The sequence below is a fragment of the Gekko japonicus genome, unplaced genomic scaffold, assembly GCF_001447785.1.
Source record: "Gekko japonicus isolate JY-2015 unplaced genomic scaffold, Gekko_japonicus_V1.1 scaffold84, whole genome shotgun sequence".
Taxonomy (NCBI): Eukaryota; Metazoa; Chordata; class Lepidosauria; order Squamata; family Gekkonidae; genus Gekko; species Gekko japonicus.
Window position 1 is genome coordinate 910,992 of NW_015159712.1, and position 13,086 is coordinate 924,077.

The 13,086-nt window shown below is 43.7% G+C and overlaps 1 protein-coding gene across 1 annotated transcript; it reads left to right on the forward strand.

The window, feature by feature from the left end:
- Positions 1–477: 477 nt before the first annotated feature.
- CHRM4 (cholinergic receptor, muscarinic 4) lies at positions 478–4,367 on the forward strand. Its single transcript, XM_015408310.1, has 2 exons — positions 478–500; positions 2,939–4,367. The coding sequence occupies exon 2, from the start codon at positions 2,952–2,954 to the stop codon at positions 4,365–4,367; it is 1,416 nt and encodes a 471-aa protein (XP_015263796.1). The 5' UTR covers positions 478–500; positions 2,939–2,951.
- Positions 4,368–13,086: the final 8,719 nt, after the last annotated feature.

Sequence of the window (13,086 nt, forward strand, 5' to 3'; positions counted from 1 at the left end):
TTGTAGGATCAATTGCTGGTTTTAATGTTTTCACAGCTTGGTGTTCTGGTTTATTGTACTGCTTTATGCTTCTGTACATTACATTTTTTTCATTTGTGATTGCTTTTTGCTAGCCCGGGACCAGTTCTGTGTTTTAAGGCTGGGGACATAAATGTTTTAAACAAACAAACAAATCAAGGAAATTACATAAAATGCATGCCACTGAAAATGCAAAAAAAATTACAGCTTTCCCTGTTACTGTTGATTCATGGGGATTCATGGGATAATCTTATAAGTCAATGTGTGCCCCTTGGCATACACACAGCTACCCTGTGGAGAAGTTTGTTCTGCCCAAAACCAGGCTCCATGTAACCCATTCACTGTTTGATAGCTCCTTGACTCTTCACAGCATAACATTACACCAGAAATGTAAAATGTATATTTTAAGCAATTCCTCATATGTCAGAATGTTGTAATAGTGAATAAAGTGATGAAACTGGGTACAATTTTGCCAGCCAACCATAAGGATGATGCATCAAAGGGGGAAACAACAGTTAGTGGCAGAACATCTCAAGTTAAAGCCAACAAGTCCTCACATAGGTCTCTTATACAAAGCAAGGACCAAAGCATCTCTATCGATAATGCTAACAATAAAGATAGTGACTCCTGTATATCTACAGAAAAAGAAGAACTTGCATGGTTTGACATGGACACCTTTAAAAGGGACTTGAGATAAATTTTTGAAAGTTTTAGAACTTCCTTGGCCCATAAACAACTCTGAAATTAATATCTTTAATAGCAGAGGACAGATGTTTTTGAAGGCTGTTTAATTACATTTTAATTCCAAAAGCACACTGATTTGCCAGGTTTAGTAAGGTGGAGGATGGGTACTATACCAATAACAAAATCAAGGCCATTAGAAAAATTTAGAAGTTATAATTTGATATTATTACTAATATTATTTGTAACTGTTTTAGTTTTTCTTATAGCTCTCTCCTCTCTATGCGGTCTTTGAAAGAGGACTCATATTTTATTGAGAATTTCAGCTGCTCTAAAAATATTACTGTGATGTCCTCCTTATTGGGGAGGACTGGTTTCCCTTTAAAAGTTCTCTTTATTTTGTTTAACTGGGTATAATCTGCTGCCACCAGGAAATTTTAAGGATTTTCAAACCTTTATGCTTGTACTGTTGCTCTTACTAGTTTGGTAGACCGAGTTTAAGGCTTACGAGGAACTATGTGGTCCTGGGAAGTATTTCTTTCTGAGCTGGTATACTTGAATGAGGACTTATTAAAATAAAGAGGACTTATTAAAATAAAGCATAAATAAGAGGGTAGTACAATGTAACTAGTAATGTGTAAATACTGAACAATTGCTTTGGTATCCCACACAATCTTCTCTCTCACTGACAGGGATCTTTGCATGTAACTTTGTAACACTTGTTTATCTCAATGCCATATACGTTTACTGTTTCACTCCAGTCTGTTATGACACACAGACTTTCCTATAACTTTTCTTCACTTAAACTTTACTTTACTTTTCCTAGACATTCAGCTTTTAGATCTCTTTTCCTTTTTCTCTGAACAACATCAACAGTCAGCTTAACTGCCTCAACACACAACTGTCTGAACATCAACTGTCAACATCTAACTGAAACTCCTGACTGACTCACATACTCATCCAGCCAGATTCACTTCCAAAGCCCCTCCCCGTCTCTGTCAGCCACCCATCATACCACACTTGCCTCTCTCAACCACTCTTGTCTATCTACCACAGCCATGCAACCAAACTTTTAAAGAGACACACACACACAGAAACAAGGAATCGTTACAATTACATTATCATTAAAAGGGTACAGGTCAAGAAGATTCATGCTCTTCCCTACATGGTGCATTCAGAGCAACTAGACATCATGGGAACTGTAGATGACATGACAGTATAGCATTAGGAATAGGCATGGGCCTAAAAGTTTTTAAAACCTTTTTGGTCCCATTTCACAGTCTGTGGCTTTCAAACTGACTGAGAAAAGGGGTCAAAATAGACCCCTCAAATCTGATGGGTGGATTTGGACTGAATCTAGATATTCCCCATCACTAGTAAACACTTTTAGAAGCCAACATAGTTGTATCCTCCCCTTGCCCCCTTGTCAACTCTTCTTAACCCATGGTAGTTCATTTTTGTTCAGTTGTTCCTTGGAAACCACATTTTTAAGGACAAAGATAGTTTACCACATCCTGCACTTCTTGCAGCTCCACATTTGGTTGTCACTGTGTTTGTGGAGTTTAATTAAGTCTTTTCATCCAGCTGCCTCTTTGTTTCATCAGCCTGGGTATCATGAGCAATTTTAAATAGTTATGACGACTGTGCTGCTGGAGCCTTTGTTGATGTGTCTAAGTGCCTCTTTTGTGTTTCTCCACATGCTGCCAACAAACTATGTATTTCTATGAGCCTTTTCTGATATTGGTGGTATTGTGCTTTGAGGAGGCATTAAATAAAATTTATTGTAATTAAGAAGAAAAAGAATTGCTAGGCTCAATTCCCATTTAGCCATGATGTTGGGGGGGGGGGAGGGGTTCATGATCTCTCAGCCTAACCTACTTACAGGATTATTGTGAGGACAAAATGGAGGAAATCCCAAGTATATCACCCTGCTCTGTTGAGGTAAGAATGAAATACAAATGCCAAGAAGGGTAAGTTTGTGATGTATAAGTACCCTTCAAAAAGACATTTCTGCCAAAATCAAGAGATGACCTATAAGGAGAAAGTACCTAGAAATTATAGTTCAGATGTATCTCACTGTAATATTGGTTAAGGGGAGTTGCAAAAAAGGAGTTAATTTGTGAACTCTCACCTCTACCTTGCTGTGTTAATTCTTGAGCACTGCAAATGATCTATTTCTTCCATTTTCTCTTTCTCCCTCCTTTCCTGCAGACTCTACAAGCAATCTCACTTCTTAGACATTGCTGATAAAGATGGACAACCTCACCAATGACAACTTCACTAAGAATAATGAGTTCACCACCAAGTATAAGACCGTGGAAATGGTCTTCATAGCCACTGTGACTGGATCACTTAGTCTTGTCACTGTGGTAGGGAATATCTTGGTTATGCTTTCCATCAAGGTGAACCGCCAACTCCAGACTGTCAACAACTACTTCCTCTTTAGCTTGGCTTGTGCTGATCTGATCATTGGCGTCTTCTCCATGAATCTCTATACAGTATATATTATCAAGGGCTATTGGCCACTTGGGGCTGTAGTGTGTGACCTCTGGCTGGCTTTGGACTATGTGGTGAGTAATGCTTCGGTCATGAACTTACTCATCATCAGTTTTGACCGCTACTTCTGTGTAACCAAGCCACTGACTTATCCAGCTAGGCGGACAACCAAAATGGCGGGATTGATGATTGCAGTTGCTTGGATATTATCATTTCTCCTTTGGGCCCCTGCCATCTTGTTTTGGCAGTTCATTGTTGGAAAGAGGACAGTTGCGGAAGGCGATTGCTACATTCAGTTCCTCTCCAACCCAGCTGTGACCTTTGGCACAGCCATTGCGGCTTTCTACCTCCCGGTGGTCATCATGACTGTGCTCTACATTCACATCTCACTGGCAAGCCGGAGCCGTGTCAGAAGGCGCAAGCCTGAGAGCAAAAAGGAGAAGAAGTCAAACCCCATCAGTTTTCTGAAGAGCCCACTGGTCAAGCAGAATAACAACAACTCTCCCAAAAAAGCAATGGAAGTCAAGGAGGAGGTGAAAAATGGAAAAGTTGATGAGCAGCCCTTACAGCCATCAGAGACCACCGGTCATCAGGAAGAGAAAGAAACCTCCAATGAATCCAGCACTGTAAGCATCACCCAGACCAATAAAGAGAAGCAGGTGTTGGACATTTCTACAGCTGATCAAGGGCAGAGCCCAGCCCACCCAAGAGTTAATCCAGCATCCAAATGGTCCAAAATTAAGATTGTCACTAAGCAAACTGGCACCGAATGCATCACTGCCATCGAGATTGTTGCAGACAAAGAAGCCAGCTCCACCCCAATTACCTTGTCAAACAGCCGCCCAGCCAATGTTGCCAGGAAATTTGCTAGCATTGCCAGGAGTCAAGTGAGGAAGAAGCGCCAAATGGCAGCCCGGGAGAAGAAAGTCACCAGAACCATCTTTGCCATCTTGCTAGCCTTTATTCTGACATGGACGCCATACAATGTGATGGTCCTCATTAATACCTTCTGTAATTGTGTCCCTGACACTGTCTGGTCTATTGGGTACTGGTTGTGCTATGTCAACAGTACTATCAACCCAGCTTGCTATGCTCTTTGCAATGCTACATTTAAAAAAACCTTTAAGCACCTTCTCATGTGTCAGTACAGGAACATTGGTACAGCGAGATAATTTGGAACTGAGGTACTGCTTAGCAGAGCTGTTACGGAGACTTATTGTTTTGTTCCCCACCCAGACAAACACACTTTTGTAACTGTACTGTCCGATTACAGAAGTTCTTCATTCAGTGCAAAATTACGAGAGATGAGGCACAGCACCTTTCCATCATTCTTGGCCTGCAAGCTTTTGCAACTCAAGAAGTATCCCTTCTACCTACGTAATCCTGCCTGTGCTTCTCTAGAAAATGAAGAAGGAAAGGGAGGTGCTGGATGCTAACAGGTGGACAGATGTCATCAGTCTTACCCTGTTGGTTGGACAAGTGCTAATCTCTAGATAAAAACCCACAAAATTCCTTGCTGATGGCTATGCCAGTGTGTGAGATGGGCCATTTCTGTACAAGAAAACAGGATGTACCTGATAGTCCCTCTTTTCCCTGGATGCCTTGCTTGTGTGTGTGTGTGAGGGAGAGAGTGAATGAATGCATGCGAAGGTGCCTCAGTGCTAATTAATTCATAAACAATGGACATGAAGACCAAAAGGGACGGTCTCAGAACCAGCTTCCAAGCAGCTGGAAGCTAGACCGGACGTGCTCAGAACAGGTGAACAACTGATGTATAAACATTTATTGTATTCACTATAGTACCTTGTCCAGCTGGATTTCTGCTGTCCTGGGTGAAAGGGATAGCTTTCCCTCAGGGAGAATATTCTGTAGGCAGAAGAACCTGTTTTTATAGATGATTTTGTCTTGCTATCCCATGGGAGGCAGTTGGACCAGATGGGCAGATGAATGGAAGGATTTGTTTCCGTACGACACCTAATGTACTTCTGAAAACAAAACATGTGAAACGTACACATTTCTCTTACACACACATACACGCAGTCAGATCTGCAATGTTTTTGGCCCACATGCCCAGCAGAATACTTCTAGAAAGATTTGTGTCAATATTAAGAGGGACTGCCCTGGAGGTGACCAGAAATACGCACGACAGTGCAAGATTCCTGCACAGAGGAATCTTTCAAAGGGGCACAAATTCTCTTTGGCATGACTAGAATTCCCCTTAGGTTATTTTTAAAAATGCAGGTTCCTGTGGGGGCTGGGGGATGGAAATGAGGGACTTCTTTGCTCTCTGCTGCTCCAGGTGCCTGAGGGCACACCAAGCAGGTGGCCAGTGAGCTTTGTAAATGACCATTACCTTCTGCCTAGTCAGTGTTGTCGTGGAGTCTTCTGCATGTGGGCTCCAGTGTAAGTGTACAGCCTAAATCCCAGAATATTCATGTACAACCAAGGCCAATCCAACTCAACTGTTGCTCAGTTGCTCCAGATGCTACCAGCACTCTCCAGCCTTCTCAGGCAGAGCAGATCCATCGATGGCCTGGCACAGACTGGGTGGGTGCAGGGGGTGGCACAGGCATGCAAGTCCGCATCTCAGGGTGAAGGGTTCCGGGCTTGGGAGGTGCAATGGTATTTGGCCAAAGGCTGCTGCTTCATTCTGCTGGGGAGGCAGCCAGGCTGCCATTTGCCTTTAGAATAATTTGCATAATGTTGCCCAACATGCCTTGCAGGGTTTTTTTTTCTGATTGTTACAAATACTGTGGGACCCACTTAAACAAATAAAGTAATTGAGTTACATGAGCCAGGTCTTTTGGCCATTATTCAGCAGACTGCAGATGCCTTCCTCTTTATTTATGTCATTCTTTTACGAACGTGGCGAGTTAAGTCTAAGATCTAAAACTTTTCCATATGTGATGCAAAGCCCAAGACGGATTAGTATGCCAGTTACAACGGAAAACGTTTTGAATTAAGGATAGGGTACAGAATGAGCATAAACTCTGCTGCGTTTCTGACAGGCTAAAGAACTAAACAATATGCAAAATAAATGCATGGCGGGTAGGCCAAGTAAAAGGTACTGGCTGAAGGATTGAACAAAGTTTGAGTCCAGTGGTACCTTTAAGATCAACAAAGCTTTATTCAAGATATAAGCTTTTGTGTGCATGGACACTTTAGAAGAAGTACACGAAAGCTTCTACCTTGAATCAAATGTCAGTCTTAACGGTGCACCTGGACTCAAACTTTGTTCTGGTGCTTCAGACCAACACGGCTACATACGCACCTGCTTATTTACTTTAGGGTTAAGGAAAGTTCTGATTTTGGCTGGCCCCTAAGCTGCGCAATGAAAGGTGGCATTAATCTTGTATCTGGTGTTTTGCCACCATAATGACAACTGCCTCCTGGCTCAGCCAATTAATTTTGTTTCCTGGGCCTGCAGTAATCCCTGACAGATGAAGTAAACCAGGCAGTAATAAGGCCTGAAAGTTTTTCCTGCCATGTCCTGAAGACCACAGGCCACATTAGCCACACATTTTAAAAGCACACACAATAGAAGTTTTAAGTGCACATTCTAAAATGGAAAGTGTGAAACCAACAAACACAGCATGTTTGCAGGTGACTGTATAATACAGTACACTTGTCCAGGTGCTGGAAAGAGCTGTGTCTCCCAGAGCAGAGTATAAGGCATTTGCTGCTGGGCAATGTATGAAAGGGTTCCTTGATGAGCAAGATCCAGTAGTACCTTAAAAACCAACAAGATTTCCAGAGTATAAACTTTCAAGAGTCAGAGATCTATTTATTTATTTGGATTTATATCCCACCCTCTCCAAAGGCTCAGGGCGGCTAACAGAGATATAACGCCAGATTATAACAATAAAACAGTATAAAATACTAAAAATACAAGATAAACACTTAAATAGGATTCATAAAAAGACATTTTCGGTGCTCCCCTACTCACTTCCAAATCGTAAAACCAAGATGGTGTTCTTGATGGTATAGCTATGCAACAACAGCAGTGCATATCCCCACTGCCCTGTCGTCTCCTAGGAGCGTCCCGCTCCCTCCAATGGTACCCGCACCAGCGGTGGTAGTGTGCGGAGATTATAGGACGTTGATGAAACAGTGGTGGTGGCGGCTCCTACTCAAAAGCCTGGTGGAAGAGCTCCGTCTTACAGGCCCTGCGGAACTGTACAAGGTCCCGCAGGGCCCGAATCTCCTCTGGGAGCTCATTCCACCAGATAGGAGCCGCCACCGAAAACGCCCTAGCCCTGGTCATCGCAAGTTTGATGGTCTTGGGGCCAGGAACATCTAGGAGATTTTGGCTCCCTGACCATAGTGCCCTTGGGGGAGCATGCGAGGAAAGGCGGTCCCTTAGGTAGGCCGGTCCCTGGCCATATAGGGCTTTAAAGGTAAGAACCAGCACTTTGAAGCGAATCCGGTACGCCACTAGCAACCAGTGCAGCGCTTTCAGCACAGGCTGGATGTGATCTCGTCTAGGAAGACCCATCAACAGCCTGGCTGTGGCATTCTGCACTAGTTGCAGCTTCCGAATTTCCTTTGGTATTTGACGAAGGGAGTTTTGATTCTCAAAGGCTCATACCCTGGAAATCTTTGTTGGTCTTTAAGGTGCTTCCGGCCCCAAATCTTGCTTTTCCGACATGGCTACCAACCACAACTATGGTTTATGATGTCCCTGCGTAAGCTTGGGATAGTGCAAAAAGAAGCTCTTACTTGAAACAAGCAAAAAACTCATGTCCTGCATTGACTGGCAGCTTGACATTTCCAACAAGCAGGTCACAAAAAAAGGCAGTGTGTTGTGGCTGGATTACTGGACTTTGATTGGAGGGGAGTAGGCTCAAATATCTATTTTGTCTTGGGCCAGTTACTTTCTCTTGGCCTAGCCTACCTTACAGAGTTGTTGCATGGAAGCCACATATGCTATCCTGAACTCTGTGGAGGAAGGACAGGATGCAAATGTGATTGACATAGGATAAAATTCTAAATGCCAAGTCTCACAGCTGTAGAACCCTGTCTAAACTAAAGTACCAGTTACCCACGACACTTTCTATACTCACAGTTTGTGATTTTTTTCTTCTGTGTCACCAAACATATAAATGAGGCTACAAGGCAGCAATAAAAACAATCAGCAGAGCTTGTTACATACGGCCCCCATGGCGAACTGATAGGGAAGGATTTAGTAATAGGGGGTGTACTGTAGACAGAAGGAGCTGCGGTGGCTCAAGTGGTTAAGATGCTGAACTGCAGGCTGTGGAAGGTCAGTAGATCAGCAGTTCAAGACCCGAGTTGCCGCATGACGGAGTGAGCTCCCATCTCTAGTTCCAGCTCCTGCCAACCTAGCCGTTCGAAAGCAAGAAATTGCAAGTAGATAAATAGGTACCACTTCGGTGGGAAGGTAACAGCGTTCCGTGCACCTTGGTGTTTAGTCATGCCGGCCACATGACCATGGAAACGTCTTTGGACAGCGCTGGCTCTTCGGCTTTGAAACGGAGATGAGCACCGCAACCCTAGAGTCGGATTCGACTGGCTTTCGAGCAAGGGAACCTTTACCTTTTACTGTAGACAGAGCATGTATGGAAAGTTTCAAGAAGGTGGCACACAGTGCTTGGGAAACGTTGTGATATTCTTAGCAAAAGAGAGCATTGGGGTTTTTTAAAGCAGCTGCAGTTTACTTACTTAATGTAGTACAACTATGGGGTTTTATAGGGCGACGTGACACTAATGTGAGATGAAACATGTGAAGGTAGTTAAACCATTGTCCCTTCAAGGGCAGTATCATTCGATCTAACTGGCAGTAGCACTCCAGGGTCTCAGATCTTTCACATCACCTACCGTACTTCCTGATCCTTTTAATGGAAGATGCCAGGGATCGAACCTATGCTCTTCTGCATGTAAAGCACATGCTCTGCTTCATAATGCATGAACATGGTGAATTTTGCCTAACTGGCCCATAGGAATTCTGAAGTAGCAACCACTGTGAATGGTAAATCCAGCTTGCTCCTAGCCTTCTGTTCTGCTTAAGAATGGGTAGTCTTTGAAATGCATTCAGCAATAACTTTTGTGTGCCTGCTTTTCCTCCTGCCCAGACTTGCTGTGTTAGTAAAGCTACTGCTTTGGCCCACCTTCCTTTGAGTGATCCCCTTCAGACCTGATATGGTATTCTGGGGATTGAATACTCTATTCCCACTTTTGAACTTGACCTCAGCACAACCTTGGAAGGCATCTCTGGCATAAGTGCTGTTGAAATGAATAGGTGCCCATGTGTTTTTGCACAAGTCCCATCCCTTGCAGAGGGAAAAATCAAAAGATCTTCCATACAGATTGCACCTTGGATCATCTCCACCTTTCTCCACCTCACAACCCTCCCTTTTATTTACTGTAAATTTAGTTCCTTTCCATCCTGCAAGGTGTGTGAAGACAAGCTGTTCCAGTTTCTTCTGACTTTACCAGCCTTTGTATCTCCCCCACACAAAGGTCAAGTGACCAATTTTGGGAAACTCAGCCATCAGTCCTAACCTCTCTCTCACGCTTCAGCTGTGGCAGCTGGGGTAGGTTTAGCAGGAGATTTTGCTGAGAACAGCCTAATAGTCTCCACGTGGTTGTGAATGCAGGTATGCTGCCCAGTACCCAATGACAGAAGGGCCTCAGGAGAGGGCCTTTGTATTCCTGCAGGGATAATCGCCTGACTGTCTGCCTGTCCCTTCTTCCTCCCCAGTGCACTCCTCCCCTTGCAGGAGCAAAATCCCCGCTTTAGGCTCTTGTGAGCCCTGAAATTCCTGAGTTAATGCAGCATAATTGCTACCAGACAAACTCAGGACTGGAAATGCTGCAGGATGATTGGAAGCAGACTGGAGGGCTAAGAGAGACCTCTTGGGAATGTGGCCTGCAGGGCAATGCCCAACGAGCTGAACCTTGCGTTTAATCTCTGTGTAATCTGCAGAACTCTATTACCAGAATAGCTATTTTAGCGCTTCACTACCTTGAAGCTGTGCAACAAACAACCTTGAAGCACCCCAAAAAACCTTGCTCCTGAAGCACTGGAAGACAATGGAGCCACCAGCCTAGGGATGCCAGCCTCCAGGTGGGACTTGGGGATCCCCCGGAATTACGCCTCATCTCCAGACAACAGAGATCAGTTCCCCTGGAGACAATGGATCCTGTGGAGGGTGGACTCTGTAGCATTGTACCCCACTGAGGTCCCTGTCCTCCCCAAGCTCCATTCCCAAATCTGCAGGAGTTTCCAAACCTGGATCTGACAACCCTACCCCCCATCCCCCACTGGTGGCCAGGGGGAACCCGGTAAACCTACCTGACCAACTAGCCCCATTTCTGCAATTGGTTAAAGCAAGGTGTCCTTTCAGTTTTTGCCTGGGGAGCCTTCTGATCCCAGGAAATGCCCGGGTATAGCATGCTGGGCCACTCTTTCAAAGTTTTTCACCCTCTGTCAATATATATGGTTGCATGGTCTCCAATGAAATATTTCACACCTAATCTAGATACATGAGTCAGTGTGAACCTTCTGAACTACTATTTTGATTTCCCCTAACTACCTGTAGTAATAGCTGGTGGTCAAATATTCACGCAAAGAAAAGCTGTATAGCCTTAAATATATTAGAGCACTGACTATTACAGCCAACAAAAATACAATTTTGAGTGCCTATCATTGTCTCTTTCCCCCTCACCAAAATAACTAGTGATTACCAGCTTCATTTAATGTAATATTGCATTTTAGAAAGCAAGAAATTGCAAGTAGATAAATAGGTACTGCTTCAGTGGGAAGGTAACAGCGTTTCATGCGCCTTGGCATTTAGTCATGCCGACCACATGACCACAGGGAAGTCTTTGGACAGCGCCGACTCGCTGACTTGGAAACGGAGATGAGCACCGCCCCCTAGTCGGATTTGACTAGCTTTCGAGCAAGGGAAATCTTTACCTTTTACCAGCTTCCTTTAATGTAATATTGCATTTTATTAATTTTAAATGAATTTTTAATTTATGCCTCTATTAAATTTTATGTATTCATGTTTCAGGGCTTCTGTGAGGGAAAGGTAGGCAACACATTTGAGAAACTGTGGATTTATATTTAACAGGCGCATGCTTCATTACCTATTTGCTAGCTTAGTAGTCTCTGAATCACAGCAGGAAGTCTCTCTCACCAGTTGCGGCTGCTTCTACACTAGCCATTTAGTCTGGAACAGGTATTATTCGTTTGGTTTCTTTCTTTTTAGGAGCTGCGGTGGCTCAAGTGGTTAAGATGCTGAACTGCAGGCTGTGGAAGGTCAGTAGTTCAGCAGTTCGAGACCCGAGTTGCCGCATGACAGAGTGAGCTCCCGCCTCTAGTTCCAGCTCCTGCCAACCTAGCCGTTCGAAAGCAAGAAATTGCAAGTAGATAAATAGGTACCGCTTTGGTGGGAAGGTAACAGTGTTCTGTGCGCCTTGGTGTTTAGTCATGCCGGCCACATGACCACGGAAACGTCTTCGGACAGCGCTGGCTCTTCGGCTTTGAAACAGAGATGAGCACCGCAACCCTAGAGTCGGACTCGACTGGCTTTTGAACAAGGGAACCTTTACCTTTTTTCTTTTTTGGTGGAGAATCCATAAAATCCATTACATTCCTGTGGGGTTTTTTATGAGGGTCTCTCATTTTTTCTAGACCTGATTTGTGGTGATTCTGTTTCACAAAAGTTTTTGTTGCAGTGCCTGCCTGTCCACATATGGACTGACAAAGATTTACTCAGGGTTACTATCTTCCATAATAGACCCCCTTGTCTCTGCTCTTCATGTTCAAAGCTCTAGTGCCCCATCTCCTCAAATGGACCCTTAATCAGCTCCATTTTCTGAAGGGAGAGATTTTAATGACTCTTTTCTCATTTGCTGCAAAGCAATTTCACATTAATTTTATTTCATCATTAATTGCAGTTATGAAATCACCAAAAATAATTGAAATGATTTCTCATTGATCTTTATGTACACAGATGATTTAAAAAATTGAAAAATAAAATAATGAGCAATCATTTTACAAAGATAAAAACAGTATTTAACACCCCCTTCTCCCCCACCCCGGAACTGATTAAGGATCCATTCAGGTCCACTAAGTGATTAAGTGTGCAAAAGAAGGAGCTATAAACTGCTGGGAAAGTAGGATTTTTGGTGAATAGCACTTTCAAGTTGACATAACTCTAGGATCTTGTCTGTTAGTCCAATTATTACCAGATTGTTACAACCACATCATTTTACATTGGTTGTGGGACCAGTTTCAATTCTGTTTGTAGCTTATTATAGAACAGAAATTCTTCAGGAACACAAAAGGTGTTTGCGTGGGAGGCAATCACTTTGGCCTTCTGCATGGCTACCCTTCCCAGGACTGTCTTCAAGCAGCATATAGGAAGCGAGTGATTCCAGCTACCTTGTGGGAGAAACTAAATCTACAACCCACTACAATCCTGTTTCAGAGCAAGGGGCTGCAACCAGTGTTCCCTCTAAGCTGAGTTAGTGTGAACTAGCTCACAGTTTTTTAGTCTCCGGCTCACACATTTTCATCTCGGCTCAGGAAAGATGGCTCCAGAGCAAGCTAATTTATGCAGCAGCCAAATCGCTTGCTCACAACTTTAATGCCAGTAGCTCACAAAGTAGAATTTTTGCTCACAAGACTCCACAGCTTAGAGGGAACGCAACTAACACAGCCCTTGGTGCCTTATCCCTCTTTTCGTCCTGTCCTGGAGCAGGAGATCCTCGACCCGAGGAGACAAATGAATCTCAAAGGTAAGTGCTACACAAGACACTTTCCCTGTTGGGCTAGCTAACACATATGTGGAACCTGACAACATCTTATCACAGTACTTTTGGCAGCCAAAGTATTATGTTTATCCTCACCTTGCCTCAAGT